Genomic DNA, 18,509 nt, shown 5'->3' on the forward strand with positions numbered 1-18,509 from the left:
CCACAGGGTCCCACAGTCATCCCCCTGCCTCACACAGTCACTCACAGTCATCCCCCTGCCTCACACAGTCACTCAGCGTCATCCCCCTGCCTCACACAGTCACTCAGTGTCATCCCCCTGCCTCACACAGTCACTCACAGTCATCCCCCTGCCTCACACAGTCACTCAGCGTCATCCCCCGGCCTCACACAGTCACTCAGCGCCATCCCCCTGCCTCACACAGTCACTCAGCGTCATCCCCCTGCCTCACACAGTCACTCAGCGCCATCCCCCTGCCTCACACAGTCACTCACAGGCATCCCCCTGCCTCACACAGTCACTCAGCGCCATCCCCCTGCCTCACACAGTCACTCACAGTCATCCCCCTGCCTCACACAGTCACTCAGCGCCATCCCCCTGCCTCACACAGTCACTCACAGTCATCCCCCTGCCTCACACAGTTACTCACAGTCATCCCCCTGCCTCACACAGTCACTCAGCGTCATCCCCCTGCCTCACACAGTCACTCACAGTCATCCCCCTGCCTCACACAGTCACTCACAGTCATCCCCCTGCCTCACACAGTCACTCACAGTCATCCCCCTGCCTCACACAGTCACTCACAGTCATCCCCCTGCCTCACACAGTTACTCACAGTCATCCCCCTGCCTCACACAGTCACTCAGCGTCATCCCCCTGCCTCACACAGTCACTCACAGTCATCCCCCTGCCTCACACAGTCACTCACAGTCATCCCCCTGCCTCACACAGTCACTCACAGTCATCCCCCTGCCTCACACAGTCACTCACAGTCATCCCCCTGCCTCACACAGTCACTCAGCGTCATCCCCCTGCCTCTCACAGTCACTCAGTGTCATCCCCCTGCCTCACACAGTCACTCACAGTCATCCCCCTGCCTCACACAGTCACTCACAGTCATCCCCCGGCCTCACACAGTCACTCAGCGTCATCCCCCTGCCTCACACAATCACTCACAGTCATCCCCCTGCCTCTCACAGTCACTCAGCGTCATCCCCCTGCCTCACACAGTCACTCACAGTCATCCCCCTGCCTCACACACTCACTCACAGTCATCCCCCTGCCTCACACAGTCACTCACAGTCATCCCCCTGCCTCACACAGTCACTCACAGTCATCCCCCTGCCTCACACAGTCACTCAGCGCCATCCCCCTGCCTCTCACAGTCACTCAGCGTCATCCCCCTGCCTCACACTCACAGTCACAGTCATCCCCCTGCCTCACACAGTCACTCACAGTCATCCCCCTGCCTCACACAGTCACTCAGCGTCATCCCCCTGCCTCACACAGTCACTCACAGTCATCCCGCTGCCTCTCACAGTCACTCAGCGTCATCCCCCTGCCTCACACAGTCACTCAGCGTCATCCCCCTGCCTCACACAGTCACTCAGCGCCATCCCCCTGCCTCACACAGTCACTCAGCGTCATCCCCCTGCCTCACGCAGTCACTCAGCGTCATCCCCCTGCCTCTCACAGTCACTCACAGTCATCCCCCTGCCTCACACAGTCACTCAGCGTCATCCCCCTGCCTCTCACAGTCACTCAGCGTCATACCCCTGCCTCACACAGTCACTCAGCGTCATCCCCCTGCCTCACACAGTCACTCACAGTCATCCCCCTGCCTCACACAGTCACTCACAGTCATCCCCCTGCCTCACACAGTCACTCAGCGTCATCCCCCTGCCTCACACAGTCACTCACAGTCATCCCCCTGCCTCACACAGTCACTCACAGTCATCCCCCTGCCTCAGAAATTTACTCACAGTCATCCCCCTGCCTCACACAGTCACTCAGCGCCATCCCCCTGCCTCACACAGTCACTCACAGTCATCCCCCTGCCTCACACAGTCACTCAGCGTCATCCCCCTGCCTCACACACTCACTCACAGTCATCCCCCTGCCTCACACAGTCACTCAGTGTCATCCCCCTGCCTCTCACAGTCACTCAGCGCCATCCCCCTGCCTCACACAGTCACTCACCGTCATCCCCCTGCCTCACACAGTCACTCAGTGTCATCCCCCTGCCTCACACAGTCACTCAGCGTCATCCCCCTGCCTCTCACAGTCACTCACAGTCATCCCCCTGCCTCACACAGTCACTCAGCGTCATCCCCCTGCCTCACACAGTCACTCAGCGTCATCCCCCTGCCTCTCACACTCACAGTCACAGTCATCCCCCTGCCTCACACAGTCACTCACAGTCATCCCCCTGCCTCACACAGTTACTCACAGTCATCCCCCTGCCTCACACAGTCACTCAGCGTCATCCCCCTGCCTCACACAGTCACTCAGCGTCATCCCCCTGCCTCACACAGTCACTCACAGTCATCCCCCTGCCTCACACAGTCACTCACAGTCATCCCCCTGCCTCACACAGTCACTCAGTGTCATCCCCCTGCCTCACACAGTCACTCAGCGTCATCCCCCTGCCTCTCACAGTCACTCACAGTCATCCCCCTGCCTCACACAGTCACTCAGCGTCATCCCCCTGCCTCACACAGTCACTCACAGTCATCCCCCTGCCTCACACAGTCACTCAGCGTCATCCCCCTGCCTCTCACAGTCACTCACAGTCATCCCCCTGCCTCACACAGTCACTCAGCGTCATCCCCCTGCCTCACACACTCACTCACAGTCATCCCCCTGCCTCACACAGTCACTCAGTGTCATCCCCCTGCCTCTCACAGTCACTCAGCGCCATCCCCCTGCCTCACACAGTCACTCACCGTCATCCCCCTGCCTCACACAGTCACTCAGTGTCATCCCCCTGCCTCACACAGTCACTCAGCGTCATCCCCCTGCCTCACACAGTCACTCAGCGTCATCCCCCTGCCTCACACAGTCACTCACAGTCATCCCCCTGCCTCACACAGTCACTCACAGTCATCCCCCTGCCTCACACAGTCACTCACAGTCATCCCCCTGCCTCACACAGTCACTCACAGTCATCCCCCTGCCTCACACAGTCACTCACAGTCATCCCCCTGCCTCTCACTCGCGGCCACTCCCCTGCCGTCGCTCCCTCCCTCCCATCCTGAGTCCACCGCCGCCATCCCCCTGCCTCACACCCGCGCGGTCCCCCGCGGCCCCGCCCTTCGTCTCTGCGTCCGCTCGCGCGCCCGGCGCAGCCCCGCCCACCCCGCGGCTGACGTCATCGCCCCGCCCCCGCCGCCGCCGCCGCCGCCGCCGCCGCGTCCGCCATTTTCTGCGGCGCGCGGGGGATTCTGGGAAAAACCGCGGCTGCGTGCGGAGCCCGGGCCCGGGGCCTCCTCGGCCGCTGCGCCCGCCCCGCCCCCCGTGACCCCCGTGACCCCGGGGTCGGAGGCCGCAGCCAGGTACGCGGCGGGGGCGCGGGGCTGCGGCAGGGGGATGGCGGCGAGTGACGGCTGCGGCCGGGGGATGCCCGCGAGTGACGGCGGTGTGAGGCCGGGGGATGGCGGCGAGTGACCGCGGCGGTGTGAGGCCGGGGGATGCCCGCGAGTGACGGCGGTGTGAGGCCGGGGGATGCCCGCGAGTGACGGTGTCTGAGGCCGGGGGATGCCCGCGAGTGACCGCGGCGGTGTGAGGCCGGGGGATGCCCGCGAGTGACGGCCGTGTGAGGCCGGGGGATGGCGGCGAGTGACGGCCGTGTGAGGCCGGGGGATGCCCGCGAGTGACGGCGGTGTGAGGCCGGGGGATGGCGGCGAGTGACGGCGGTGTGAGGCCGGGGGATGCCCGCGAGTGACCGCCGTGTGAGGCCGGGGGATGCCCGCGAGTGACCGCCGTGTGAGGCCGGGGGATGCCCGCGAGTGACGGTGTCTGAGGCCGGGGGATGCCCGCGAGTGACGGTGTCTGAGGCCGGGGGATGCCCGCGAGTGACGGCCGTGTGAGGCCGGGGGATGCCCGCGAGTGACGGCCGTGTGAGGCCGGGGGATGCCCGCGAGTGACGGCGGCGGTGTGAGGCCGGGGGATGCCCGCGAGTGACGGCGGTGTGAGGCCGGGGGATGCCCGCGAGTGACGGCGGCGGTGTGAGGCCGGGGGATGCCCGCGAGTGACGGCCGTGTGAGGCCGGGGGATGAACACACTGGACCCAGGGAAGGAGGGAGCGAGCCACGGCAGGGGGATGCCCGCGAGTAAAAACAGTGACTGTGTCTGTGTTGGGAGTGAGAAGCTGAGGCAGGGGGATGACGGGAGTGATGGCGTCTGAGGCAGGGGGATGACGGGAGTGATGGCGTCTGAGGCAGGGGGATGACAGGAGTGATGGCGTCTGAGGCAGGGGGATGACAGGAGTGATGGCGTCTGAGGCAGGGGGATGACGGGAGTGAGGAGCTGAGGCAGGGGGATGACGGGAGTGAGGAGCTGAGGCAGGGGGATGACGGGAGTGAGAAGCTGAGGCAGGGGGATGACAGGAGTGATGGCGTCTGAGGCAGGGGGATGACAGGAGTGATGGCGTCTGAGGCAGGGGGATGACGGGAGTGAGGAGCTGAGGCAGGGGGATGACGGGAGTGAGGAGCTGAGGCAGGGGGATGACGGGAGTGAGAAGCTGAGGCAGGGGGATGACGGGAGTGATGGCGTCTGAGGCAGGGGGATGACAGGAGTGATGGCGTCTGAGGCAGGGGGATGACGGGAGTGATGGCGTCTGAGGCAGGGGGATGACGGGAGTGATGGCGTCTGAGGCAGGGGGATGACAGGAGTGATGGCGTCTGAGGCAGGGGGATGACAGGAGTGATGGCGTCTGAGGCAGGGGGATGACGGGAGTGAGGAGCTGAGGCAGGGGGATGACGGGAGTGAGAAGCTGAGGCAGGGGGATGACGGGAGTGAGAAGCTGAGGCAGGGGCATGGCCGTGAGTGAGGGTGTCTGAGGCAGGGGGATGACCACGGGCCTAAGCTCCGCCTCCCACGTCACCCGCGTCTCTGCCCCGCCCCCAGGTGCCCCGCCCCCACCCCGCTGACCCCTGACCCCGGCAACATGGCTGCCGCCGACCTCACAGGGCCCCGCCCAGCCTGAGAGGTGAGCGACGGCCCCGCCCCCTGCGCGCAGGCCACGCCCACAGCGACAGGAAGTGCCCGCCCCCACCCCGCCCCCGTGACACAGGCGCTGATTGACAGGCGACCGGGGTGGGCGGTGACGTCACCGGGAGTCAGGGCGGGCGGCGTCATCGGTGGTGACGTCATCGCCCTCTCCACCCCCGCCCCCCGCAGGCCCCGCCCCCGGACAGGAAGTGGGTGGAGCCGCCGACCGTGTCCAACGCCGTAATTGACGGGCGCCCCGCCCCGCCCCACCCACCCGCCCAGACTCTGCGGCGACGTCACCGGAAGTGGCCGCGCCTGAGCCGGACGTGGCCGGAACGGACAGGAAGTGACCTCGCCCCAGGCCCACGGTTTCCGTGGCGCCGCAGGAAGTGACCTCGGGCGGGGCCGGAAGCGACCGGGTCCCCGGCGGACAGGAAGTGACGTCGCTGTGACCGGAAGGCGACCCCCCGACCCCCCCCCACCCACCCCGCCCGCCGTCACCGGAAGTCCCCGCCCCGCCCCGCCGCCATGCCGGGCCCCGCCCCGGCCCGGGCCCTCGTGGGCCTGGCCTTCGCCCTGGCGTCCGCGCAGCCGTCCCCGCCCCCGCCCCCGCCGTTCCCCGTGGTGGCCACGAGCTACGGGCGCCTGCGCGGGGTGCGGGCGGCGCTGCCGGGCGACGTCCTGGGCCCCGTGACGCAGTTCCTGGGCGTGCCCTACGCGGCCCCGCCCACCGGCGAGCGCCGGTTCCAGCCGCCCGAGCCCCCGTCCTCCTGGGCCGGCGTCCGCGACGCCACGCGGTTCGCGCCCGTCTGCCCGCAGCACCTGGACGAGCGCGCGCTGCTGCGCGACCGCCTCCCCGCCTGGTTCGCCGCCAACCTCGACGCCGTCGCCGCCTACGTCCAGGACCAGAGCGAGGACTGCCTCTACCTCAACCTCTACGTGCCCGCGCCCCCGCCCGGCGGTGAGTCGCCGCCCGCCCACCCCGGGTCACTTCCTGTTTCCCTTGGGGCACTTCCTGTCCCCAAAGGGTCACTTCCTGTCCCCTAGACTCACTTCCTGTTTATCTAGGGTCACTTCCTGTCCCCAAAGGGTCACTTCCTATCCCCTAGACTCACTTCCTGTTTCCCTAGGGTCACCTCCTGTCCTCCCAGAATAACTTCCTGTTTCCTTAGGGTCACTTTCTGTCCCCCAGGGGTCACTTCCTGTTCACGCGGGGTCACCTACTGTCCCCAAAGGGTCACTTCCTGTCCCCTAGACTCACTTCCTGTTTCCCTAGGGTGACTTCCTGCCCACCCGGCGTCACTTCCTGTCCCGTAGACTCACTTCCTGCTTCCCTAGGGTCACTTCCTGTCCTGTGAGACTCAGTTCCTGTTTATCTAGGGTCACTTCTCGCCCACCCGGGGTCACTTCCTGTTTCCCTCGGGTCACTTCCTGTCCCGTAGACTCACTTCCTGTTTCCCTAGGGTCACTTCCTGTTCCCGTAGACTCACTTCCTGTTTCCCTAGGGTCACTTCCTGTTCCACCCACCCACCCCGCCCCGGGTCAGTTCCTGTGGCCGTGATGTCACTTCCTGTCCCCACTTCCTGTGAGGGCGAGTCCCCGCCCCCGGGGGTTCTGGGCCCACCCACTTCCTGTGCTGACGTCACTTCCTGTGCTGACGTCACTTCCTGTGCTGAAATCACTTCCTGTGCTGACGTCACTTCCTGTGCTGACCCCGGGGCTCATTTGCATGAATCAGCATCTCATGAATATCCGTCGCCTCCGGCCCCGCCCCCTCTGCCTGCTCCGCCTCATTTGCATGCAGCTCATTAATATTCGCGGCCGCCCCGCGTGGGGGGCGTGGCCCCGCCCCAGCTCCGCCCACCCGCGTCTCCCCCCGCAGCTCCCGCCGATTTGCATCCCCGTGGCTCATTTGCATAACCGCGTCCCGCCCGCCTCATCTGCTTATGCCCCGCCCGCCGAGCTCATTTGCATACATTAGCATGCGCGCCCAGGTACGTTTCCTCCTCCCCCTCATCTGCATATTCATCAGTCATTTGCATATCGCTGGGCCTCATTGGCATGCGGGCGCGGTCAGGGAGGCGGGGCTCGGTGGCCGGCGGGGCTCGTTTGCATAAGTGGGTGGGGCCCGCCGACTCCCAGCCCCGCCCGCATTTGCATAAATCGGGGAAACTCACGCAGCTCATTTGCATCCGGGCCCCGCCCACGCCCGCGCGCGACTCCTTGGCCGACGCCCGCTCCCCGGGACCCGCCCCCCTTGGCCTCATTTGCATAAATCTGCATGCCAGGCCCCTCCCTCCCGCCCTCGCCGTGGCTCATTTGCATGCGGCCGCTGCTCCGCCCCCCAGCGACTCCCATCATCCTCCGCTCCCCGCGTCCCCGCCCTCCCTCCACCCCCCGCGGCGACATCGCCCCCTGAGCGCGGTCACCCGCCGACACCGCGCCCTTCCACCCGGGTCCTCGTGTCGGGGGGCGGGGCCCGGGCCTCACACAGTAAAGAGCGGCGAGGAGCCAACAACACGGCGCCGCCGCGGGGACGGAGTTTTCGTTAAATTCTTATTTTTTTTTTGCGGTTTTTCTTCTTTTTCCGTCCCCTCGGGCGTCCACGGCGGCGGCGGCGGCGGCATCGTCCCGGACGCGAGGCCCCGCCCCCCTCGCCGCCGGTCCCTGTCCGTCCGTGCCCGCGTCGTAAACGCGGCGAGCGCGGAAAAATTAAATTCCCAGGATTTTTTTTTTCCCGTTCATTTTTTTTTTCCCCGTCATGGCGGCGGCGAGGGCGGCGGCGATGGCGGCGGCGGCGAGGACAGCGGCTTCCGGTCCCGTTTTCATTTTTTTTTTTTTTAATTCCTCCCTCCACCCCCCCCCCCAATCCCGGCGACCCTGACCCCAGGAGCCAACGGTAAGAAAATGGCCGACGATGTCACCGGCAGCGACCGCGGTGACGACCAAGGTAGACGGTTTTTTTTTTTTTTTTTTGTGAAAAATTTTTTTTTTCTTCGTGTTTTTTTTTTTTTTTTTTTTTTTTTTTTTTTGTGAATTTTTTTCCCCAAATTTTTTTTTTTTTGATTTTTATTTATTTTTTTTTTTTGGATAAATTTTGATTTTTTTTTTATTTTCCGTGGAATTTGCGATTTTTTTCCCCCCCTTCCTAAAATTTCGGGAAATTTTTTTTTCTCCCCGGCAATTTTCCGTTCTGTTCTTGCAGATCTTGCCCTTCTCTTCGCGGCGCGCCGCGTGGCGCCGCACCCGTGCTTCGCGCTCCCTCCTCCGTGTCTCCGCTCTCTTCCGTGGGGGGGGGGGGGGAAAGAGGTGAAAAGAATTTGAACCTCATTTTTTAAAAAATTAATCGCGAAACTGCGGAATCTCGCCGCCGCGACACGGAAAAAAAATAAAAAATAAAATAAACTTTTTTTTTTATTTTAATTTTTTTTAATTAAATTTAAATTTTTTTGAATTTAATTTGTCTGCCGCGTCGCTACGTTTCCTGCTCACGGGAAGGACGTGAATCCGTCTTCATGCATCTGTCGTTTATTACGTTTATTATTATTATTTATTCATTTTAATTTAAATATTGTTTTTTTTAATCTAATTTTTAAGAAACGGCGCCGTGGATTTTCGTTGGATTTTTTTTTTTCATGTGAAATTTTCCTTTTTAGGAAATTTTTGAAAAATTCAAAATACAAATTATTTTTCCCAAACCCGCGGGATTTGGGGACGATTTTTTTTTTTTGAAAATAATGATAATGACAATAATCGTGACATTCATAATAAAATCACCGCTGTGTTTTAAATTTAATTTTCTAAATAATTTTTATGGCCTGGACGCGGCTACGGCCATTTATATTTTATCGCAATATTAATAACAATGAATAATCATGTGTTATAATTTTAATTTTGGGAAGGAGGTTTTTTAATTAATGAGCGATGCATGAACTATTTTTAATTTAATTTTTAAAATTATTTTTCATTACCAGCGTGGAAGGACGCGGCTCGGGTCGTTTATATTTTATAATAAATAATAATGTTAACGATAATTAATTATAATTATTATAATGAAAACAAAATAATAATAATGTTAATAATAATTAATTATAATAATTATAATAAAAAAATAATAATGTTAATAATAATTAATTATAATTATTATAATGAAAAAAACAATACAATAAAAATAATAGTAGTAATAATAGTAATTAATAATATTATTAATAATAATTAATTATAATTATTATAATGAACAAATAACTATAAATAATTATATAATTAATATAATATAACACTGCGTAAACAATCAATAACTAAATAACAATGATAAATACTCAATAATAAATAATAATAACAAAATATTTTAAATTTTAATTTTGAGGTTTATTTTATTTTATTTTTTTTTCCCTTGCACGGACGCAGGGACTTTGACCTGACAGGAAGTGAGAGTTTGCCGACAGGAAGTGCGGCCTCCCGACAGGAGCGGACGGGGACCGCGGCGCGCGAGGGACGTCGTGACGCCAAATAATTATATAAATATCATCTAAAATATAAAATATAATGAATGAACAGAAAGCGTCGTGAAACGCTCTCTGTGGCGGTGTCCGCGCGCCCTGCACGGCGAGGAGCGAAGCCTCAGGGCGCGCCCGGCACCCGGCGTCCGCGGCGATGAATAAAATGACGCCGCGACAATAAAAAATAACACGTCAGGCATAATAATAAAAATAATAATAGAAAAAAATCAACTTTTAAAAAAAAAATTTCCCGAAACCGCGTGACCCCGCGACCGCGACACGGGAAAAGAAAATTAATAAACTGAATATTTTTTGTGACTGAGGCTGAAATGTGTTAGGGAAACTACGCGAACTTTGATGTATTTATTATTCATTAAAAATATTTTTTTATATAAAATATTGTTTTTTTTTCACGTTTTTGGGAGATTTCCGCGCCGATTTTATTTGAATTTATTTTATTTTTTTGGGATTTTTTTTTTGAGAAAATTTTGAGGTCAAAATATTATTTTTTTTTCCAAAAAATAAAATTTTTTTATTAAACCCTGAAATCTGATTTTTTTTTTCCCACCCTGTGATTTTTTTTTTTTTCAGTCCCCTTCCCGGGGCCGAGCGCCAACCTCGGCGTCTTCCCCGCGGGACCCCGGGGCCTCGTGGGCGGGATTTCCGTTTTTACACTTTTTAAATTTATTTTTTAATGATTCATAATTGATTAATTAATTATAAATTATAATTAATATTATAATTACAATCAATATGATTAATTAATGTAATTATTCAAGTATCAATAAAAATTTTTAAATTAATTTATTTCTCAATGGACGGGGAGCCAGGGTCTCTGCTGACCTCGGATCTGAGGCAGGGGCATGGCTGCCTTGGGTCAGTGCTGTTTTTTTTTTATTTTTTTGGTTTTTTTGGGGGGGGTCTGTGAGGGAACGGCGTTTTTTTTCGGGAGATTTAAATTTCGGGGTGAATGTGATGGGAGGTTGAACAATAAAAATAACGCGGGACGCCGCGTCCAGCGCGTGCCAGGAGTGAGAAGCTGAGGCAGGGGGATGACAGGAGTGATGGTGTCTGAGGCAGGGGGATGACGGGAGTGATGGTGTCTGAGGCAGGGGGATGACGGGAGTGATGGCGTCTGAGGCAGGGGGATGACAGGAATGAGAAGCTGAGGCAGGGGGATGACAGGAGTCAGAAGCTGAGGCAGGGGGATGACGGGAATGAGAAGCTGAGGCAGGGGGATGACGGGAGTGAAGGCGTCTGAGGCAGGGGGATGACGGGAGTGACGGAAATAACAACAATAATTTTAATATTTCAAATTTAAATTAATTTTTTCTTCTGCCCAGACAGACGCGGCCGTGGCGGTTTCCATTGAATCCATGGTAATTAATAATCATAAAAATAAAAGTAAATAGTAATAATAAATAAATAATAAATAAATAAATAGTAATAAAAAATCAATAATAAGTAAATAAATAATAATAATAAAAATAAAAGTAAATAATAATAATAAATAAATAATAAATAAATAGTAATAAAAATAAATAATAATAAATAATAATAATAAATAAAAGTAAACAGTAATAGTAAATAAATAATAAATAAATAAATATTAATAATTAATAATCATAATAAAAATAAAACTGTTTCTTCTCTCCCCCACGGAGGCGGCCATGCTCATTTATTTTTTTTCCTCAAAAAATGATTTCTTTCGTGTCATCCACAGTGTGATGTCATAAGAATGACATCGCTAAAAACAAAAAATAAAAACGTGTAAGAAACAGGTACTGCGCGATAAAGGAATCATAAATAAAGTCGCCACGGCGGAAACGACGCGCACGGTCATGGCGGCGATGTTTTATTCATTTATTTATTTTTTATTTATTTTTTATCGTATTGATTATTTATTTCATTATATATTATTTCGAGTGACATACTTTTATTTTGAAAACCTATGATTTTATTATGCGACACACAGTCACTAACAGTCATCCCCCTGCCTCACACAGTCACTCACAGTCATCCCCCTGCCTCACACAGTCACTCACAGTCATCCCCCTGCCTCACACAGTCACTCAGCGTCATCCCCCTGCCTCACACAGTCACTCACAGTCATCCCCCTGCCTCACACAGTCACTCACAGTCATCCCCCTGCCTCACACAGTCACTCAGCGTCATCCCCCTGCCTCACACAGTCACTCACAGTCATCCCCCTGCCTCTCACAGTCACTCACAGTCATCCCCCTGCCTCACACAGTCACTCACCGTCATCCCCCTGCCTCACACAGTCACACACCGTCATCCCCCTGCCTCTCACAGTCACTCACAGTCATCCCCCTGCCTCTCACAGTCACTCCCGGATGCGCGCGGCCTTGGTCGAGGTGGGGACGGCGGCGCGAATTTGGACCTGGGGATTTTTTTTTTTTTAAATATTTCGGTGTTTTATTTTACCCGAATTGTTCTCCTGTTGTTCGACCCTGTGTACGCGGTGATTTATGTCACATATGAATTTTACCGTGGGGTCGGGCGCCGCCCAGGCCGGTTTTTCTGCCGTGGACGTTTTATCTCCGTGACGCAATTTGTACGGAAACACGGCGGAAAACATTGAAAAAAATTTTTTTAAACTTAATTGAAAGTTTTTTAATCTTTAAAAATTTTTTAAAAAATTAAATAAAAATTAAATAAAAAAATTAAAAATTAAATTAAATTAAAATTAAATTTAGATAACATTTTTTAATATTTAAAAATTTTTTAAAAAATTAAATTAAATAAAAATTAGATTAAAAAAATTAAAAATTAAATTAAAATTAAATAATGTTTTCAATTTAAACTCCTTTTTAATTTAAGTTTAAATTTTTAATTAAGTTTCCCTTTTCTCACGCTATCCTATTTTTGGCAAATTCGGGCTTCGTTAAACGAATTCTCGTAAAGAATTTTCGTACTGATTTATACGTAAAATAATACAACCACAACGTGATGTCACACGGCGACGATAAACAACAACGGACGCCATCGGACGCGGCGACGGGAGTTTACATTTAATGACAATAATAATAATAATGTTGATCGAAATTAAAAATAAATTAATAAAAAAAAATTAAGGTAAAATAAAAACCCGAAACACGTAAAAAACGAAAACTCGGCGTTTTCCCGTCTAAGGGAAATCACGTGAATTTCTCTCTTTTTTTTTTTTAAATTAATTTTTTATTTTCTTTTCTTTTTTCTTTTTAATTTTTTTTCTTATCGAAATTTAAATATTGGGTTTTTTTTCTTTTTCAAATTTTTAAGAATCGACCACGCGGGATTTTTTTTTTTCCGAATTTCTTTTATTTCTTAAATAAATTTAATTTTTAACTTTTTTGAGAATAAAAATCTCCCAACGCCAAAAATTAAGGATTTTATTTTTCAAAAAAAAAAAAAATTTTTTTTTAAACACCGCGCGAAATCGCGATTTTTTTTTCCCCCGCTTTTCCGTCCCCGCGACGCCCGCGAACCTTGGCGTCCTCCCCGCGCGGCCCCGGGACGCAGGGTCCCCTGCGGACCTCGGATCTGAGGCAGGGGCATGGCTGCCTTGGGCCAGGGCTGTTTTTTTTTTTTTCAGGGCTGCGGACGACAAACGTGGACAGGAAGTGGGACCGGAAGTGGGGGTGGGGATAGGAAGTGCCGGGCTCTCATGGGATCGGGGAGTGGGCGGGGCCTGGGGGGGCGGGGGCGGGACTGCACCCGGCAGGAAGTGGGGGCAGGAAGCGAGATCAGGGGAGAACAGGACAGGAAGTTGGGTCTGGAGTGGGCGGGGCCTCGACTGGACCTGGCGGGAAGTGGGACCGGGAGTGGCATGGGAGACAGGAAGTAAGACAGGAAGTGGCCCGGCCCACGGTGGGCGGGGCCGTCATGGCCTGGGGAGTGGGCGGGGCCTGGCCTGGGTCCGACAGGAAGTGGGTGTGGCCGACTGAGAGTCGAACAGGAAGTGGGTTTCAGACCGGAAGTGGGACTGGAAGTGTGTGGGCGTGGCTGGTTGCTGACCCCGCCCTCCCCCCCTCTCTCACGCAGACCCCCGTGACCCCGGCGCGGGCGGGGCGGCGGCCGCGGCGAGGAGGCCGGTCATGGTTTACATCCACGGCGGCTCCTACATGGAGGGCACCGCGAACATCGTGGACGGCAGCGTCCTCGCCAGCTACGGCGACGTCATCGTCGTCACCGTCAACTACCGGCTCGGCGTGCTCGGTGGGCGGGGCCGGGCGACGGGGGGGGGGCGCGGGGTGGGCCAGGGGGCGGGGCCGGGCGCTGGTGGGGGGGCCGGGCGCCGGGGGGGCGGGGCATGTGAGGGCGTGGGGTGGGGCGGGGTGCAAGGCTGGGCGGGGGCGGGTGAGGGGGGCGGGGCCCGGCACCGCGGGGGGCGGGGCCGGGCACGCGAGGGCGTGGGGTGGGGCGGGGCCTCGAACCGGGGCCTCGCTTGCTCACAACCTCCCGACCCCACCCGGCCCGGCCACGCCCACCGCGTCCCACCTTCCTGTGACCCCCGTGCCCTCCCGTGACCCCCGTGCGACACTTGACCTCGTGTGACCCCCACGTGACCCCACGACCTTTACATGACCCTGAGCCCCCGAGCGACCCCTGATTGACCCCGTGACCCCCGTGACCCCACGACCTCAGCGTGACCACGAGCGCCCCCCCAGAGGACCCCCGAGCGGCCCCGTGACCCCCCCGTGACCCCCGCGACCCCGCAGGCTTCCTGAGCACGGGCGACCAGGCCGCCAAGGGCAACTACGGGCTGCTGGACCAGATCCAGGCGCTGCGCTGGGTGGGGGAGAACGCGGGCGCCTTCGGCGGGGACCCCGACCGCGTCACCGTCTTCGGCTCGGGCGCCGGCGCCTCCTGCGTCAGCCTCCTCACGCTCTCGCACTACTCGGAGGGTGAGCGCGGGGCCCCGGGGTGGGGGTCGGGGGTCGCGGGGCGGGGTTTTCGGGGTCGTGGGGGGGGGGCGTGGCTCACGCCGCTGCCGCTGCAGAGGATCCCGGGGGGTGAGTGTGGTGGGCGGGGCCTTTGGAGCCCCGCCCCTGCCCCAAGGCCCCGCCCTTCCTCTCCCTGCGGCCCCGCCCCGTGTGATGTCGTCCGCTTCAATGTCCTGTCTCCCGTGTCCCCGCCCACCGACCCCGTGACCTGTGACCCCGTGAGGACACGGCCCCGCCTCCCCTGCCCGACCACACCCGTCTGGCTCCGCCCATCCGCTCATGACATCATCCCTGGCCCTTTGTCTCTCCCTCCCCTGTGACCCCGCCCTCTGTCCCTGTCACCCCATGACCTCTGACCCTTGTGACCCCACCCCCTTCCCACTCACCCCGTGACCCCGTGACCCCACCCTCCTATGATGCCTGACCCTGACCCCTGCGACCCCACTCCCATCCCCGTCCCTGACCCCTCGCCCCGTGACCCCTGACCCCGCAACCCCGCCCACACAGGCCTGTTCCAGAAGGCCATCATCCAGAGCGGGACGGCGCTGTCGAGCTGGGCGGTGAACTACCAGCCGGCCCGGTACGCGCGGGCGCTGGGCGAGCGCGTGGGCTGCGCGACCCCCGACCCGGGGTCGCCGGGGCCGCCGGGGTCGTCGTCGCCGCCGCCGGGGTGGGACTCGGCGTCGCTGGTGTCCTGCCTGCGGGGCGTGGCGGCGGGCGAGCTGGCGCGGGCCCGGGTGACGCCCGCGACCTACCACGTGGCGTTCGGGCCGACGGTGGACGGCGACGTCATCCCCGACGACCCCCAGATCCTGATGGAGCAGGGCGAGTTCCTCAACTACGACATCATGCTCGGGGTCAACCAGGGCGAGGGCGCGCGCTTCGTCGACGGCCTCGGGGGCGGCGGCGGCCACGGCGGCCATGACGGCGGCTACGGCGGCTACGGCGGCGGCTACGGCGGCGACGGCATCGAGGACGACGAGGTCCAAGATGGCGGCGTCCCGGACGGCGGCGGCGTGTCGGCGGGCGAGTTCGACCTGGCGGTGTCCGGCTTCATCGACGACCTCTACGGCCGCCCCGAGGGCCGCGGCGACGCCCTGCGCGAGACGGTCAAGTTCATGTACACCGACTGGGCCGACCGCGACAGCCCCGAGGCGCGGCGCAAGACGCTCGTGGCGCTGTTCACCGACCACCAGTGGGTGGCGCCCGCCGTGGCCACCGCCGACCTCCACGCCCGCTACGGCTCCCCCACCTACTTCTACGCCTTCTACCACCGGTGCCACGGCGGCGGGGGGGGGCGGTGGCGGGGGCGGCGTGGACGGGGTCCCCGGCGGGGTCGCGGGCGAGGAGGCCCGGCCGGCCTGGGCGGACGCGGCCCACGGCGACGAGGTGCCCTACGTGTTCGGCGTCCCCATGGCCGGGCCCGGCGACGTCTTCGGCTGCAACTTCTCGCGCAACGACGTCATGCTCAGCGCCGTCGTCATGACCTACTGGACCAACTTCGCCAAGACGGGGTGAGCGGGCGCGGCCGACGCGGGTGGGGCCGGGGGTCGCGGGGCTCACGGGTTCGGGTCCCAGGGTCGTGGGTGGGGTCCCGGGGTTCTCGGTGGGTGTCAGGGTCACGGGGTCAGGTATGGGGTCACGGGGTCAGATTTCGGGTTTGGGGGTCACGGGGTCAGATCCTGGGGTCGGGGGTCACGGGGTCACGGGACTCCTGGGTTCAGGTCCCAGGGTCGTGGGTTCACGTCCTGGGGTCAGGGTCGGGGGTCACGGTTTCAGGCTCCCCGCGTTGGGGTCACCGGGTCAGGTCTGGGGGTCAGGAGTTTGGGTCCCGGGTGTGGGTTGGGGTCACGGGGTCACGGGGTCAGGGCCGCAGGGGTTGTCAGTCGGGTCAGAGGTCGAAGCTGCAGGAGAGTGGGCGGAGCCCGCGGGGTGAATTTGAGGCCGGGAGGGGCGGCTCATGAATATTCACGGGGCCTCATTTGCATGCGCGGCCGGGCCGAGGGCGGAGCCTGAGGGGGCGGGGCTCACGAATATTCATCGTTGCTCATTAGTATGCGTGACATCACTCAGGCCCCGGGGCGGGGGTGGGTGGGTGGGCGGGGCCCCGTGTCTGTTCGTGGCGGGCGACAGCGGGCGGGGCCGGGGGGTCGCGGGCCCGGCTCTGACGTCGGCTTCCTGTCCGCCTCCCTCCCGACCCCCGTGTGACCCTGCGACCCCCGACCCCGCCCCGACCCCCTCTTTCCCCCCCACCGGCCCCACCCGTGACCCCCAACCCCCTACTCCCTGACCCCCAATGACCCCTGTGACCCCTCCACGACCTCCGCGACCCCGCCCCGCCCCCCGCCCCCGCCCCACAGGGACCCGAACCAGCCGGTGGCGCAGGACACGCGGTTCGTCCACACCCGCCCCAACCGGTTCGAGGAGGTGGCCTGGGCCAAGTACGACCCCCGGGGGCAGCTGTACCTGCACATCGGGCTCCGCCCCCGCGTGCGCGACCACTACCGCGCCGCCAAGGTGGCGTTCTGGCTCGAGCTGGTGCCGCACCTGCACGGCCTGGCGGCCGACCCGGGCGCCTACCTCAGCGCCGCCGCCACGCGGGCCGCGCCCGCCCCGGGCGACCCCGACCGCGACCCCGGAGGCGGCGGCGTCGGAGGAGGAGGAGGCCGTCGACGCCCGCGCCCCGCCACGCGGCGCCCCGCGGTGATGACGTCGTCGTCGTCGTCGTCGATGACGTCATCGTCGGGGATGATGTCATCGTCAGGGTCGTCGGGGTCGTCGGGGTCGCCGGGGTCGGCGGCGTCCGCGGTGCTGATCGAGACGCGGCGCGACTACTCGACGGAGCTGAGCGTGACGATCGCGGTGGGGGCCTCGCTGCTCTTCCTCAACGTCCTCGCCTTCGCCGCGCTCTACTACAAGAAGGACAAGCGCCGCCACGAGACGCACCGGCGCCCGCCCCCGCCGCGACCCCCGCGGGCCACGCCCGCCGCCGCCGCCGCCGCAACCGACCGCGACCCGCGACCCGACCCCGGGCGCGGCGGGGATGGCGGCGCGGCGATGGTCACGGCGATGGCCGCCGCCGCCGCCGCGGAGGCGTCGGTGGGGGGGCTGGGCCGCGACGGCGTCGGCGGGGTCGCGGGCCTGCGCCTGGCCTGCCCGCCCGACTACGCGCTGACCATGCGGCGCTCGCCCGACGACGTCCCCCGGGCCGGGGCGGGGCCCGGCGCCATGACGCTCATCCCCGGGGCGCTGGGCGGGGCCGGCGGTGGCGGCACCGTGCATGGGTTCAACGCCTTTGGGAGCGGGGTGGGCGTGGCCGGGGTCGCCGGGGTCGCCGGGGTCGCGACCTCGCAGGCCGGGGCTGGGCTGCCCCATGGACACTCGACCACCCGGGTATAGCGTGGCGGGGGCGGAGCCCGGACTCCTGGTTAGCCCCGCCCACCCGGCCCCCGAGGCCCCACCCCCCACCGCTCGAGTCCTGGGGCTCCGCCTTGCCTATGTCATGGGATGACATCACCGCCCTGACCACGCCCCTTTCCGCGCCCCGGACCTGAGTTTGACCGCGGGGGGCGGGGCCAGGGCAGGCGGAAGGTGACGAGGAACCGGACAGAACCGGATGGGACCCCATTGAGGCCGAGGAAACCGGATGGAACCGGATTCAGCCGGGCGGAGCCGGGCCCGACCTGAGCTGCCCGGTGTGGGTGGAACCGGATGAAACCGGCCCGGACCCGAGAGGCCCGGACTGAGCAGGACCGAGCCGGTCGGTGTGGACTGAACCGGACCGGACCCGACCGGGCCGGGCGACACCGGATGGATCCGGATCCGACTGGGCTGAGCCCGGACCTGACGTCACCAGATCCGCCCGGGCTCAGCTGGATCCGACCGGACGGAGCGGGGTTTGGCGTGGACCCAGGACGCAGCCGGGTGGGGACCGGGACGGACCGGGCAGAACCGGATCGGGCCGCGTCCACCTGGGCAGAACCGGATTTTACCGCCCGGGACAGGAAGGGGCCGACGGGAACCGGGTGTGGCCGGGTGGAGCCGGATGAGG

General features: G+C 59.6%; 1 protein-coding gene and 1 long non-coding RNA gene across 2 annotated transcripts; both read left to right on the forward strand.

The window, feature by feature from the left end:
• Positions 1-3,224: 3,224 nt before the first annotated feature.
• On the forward strand, positions 3,225-5,286 carry LOC147004444 (uncharacterized). Its single transcript, XR_015047124.1, has 3 exons — positions 3,225-3,353; positions 4,927-5,008; positions 5,200-5,286. It is a non-coding gene; the product is annotated as an uncharacterized LOC147004444 (long non-coding RNA).
• Positions 5,287-5,505: 219 nt separating this feature from the next.
• LOC110288171 (neuroligin 4-like) lies at positions 5,506-17,913 on the forward strand. The gene is given in 7 exon segments (XM_085837855.1): positions 5,506-5,971; positions 7,901-7,960; positions 13,557-13,730; positions 14,234-14,419; positions 14,966-15,741; positions 15,743-15,972; positions 16,819-17,913. Coding segments are annotated over 7 exon segments (2,898 nt in total). The 5' UTR covers positions 5,506-5,538; the 3' UTR covers positions 17,858-17,913.
• The last annotated feature ends 596 nt before the right edge of the window (positions 17,914-18,509 follow it).

The sequence above is a fragment of the Mus caroli genome, unplaced genomic scaffold, assembly GCF_978045245.1.
Source record: "Mus caroli unplaced genomic scaffold, Mus_caroli_1 scaffold_5, whole genome shotgun sequence".
NCBI classification, from domain to species: Eukaryota; Metazoa; Chordata; class Mammalia; order Rodentia; family Muridae; genus Mus; species Mus caroli.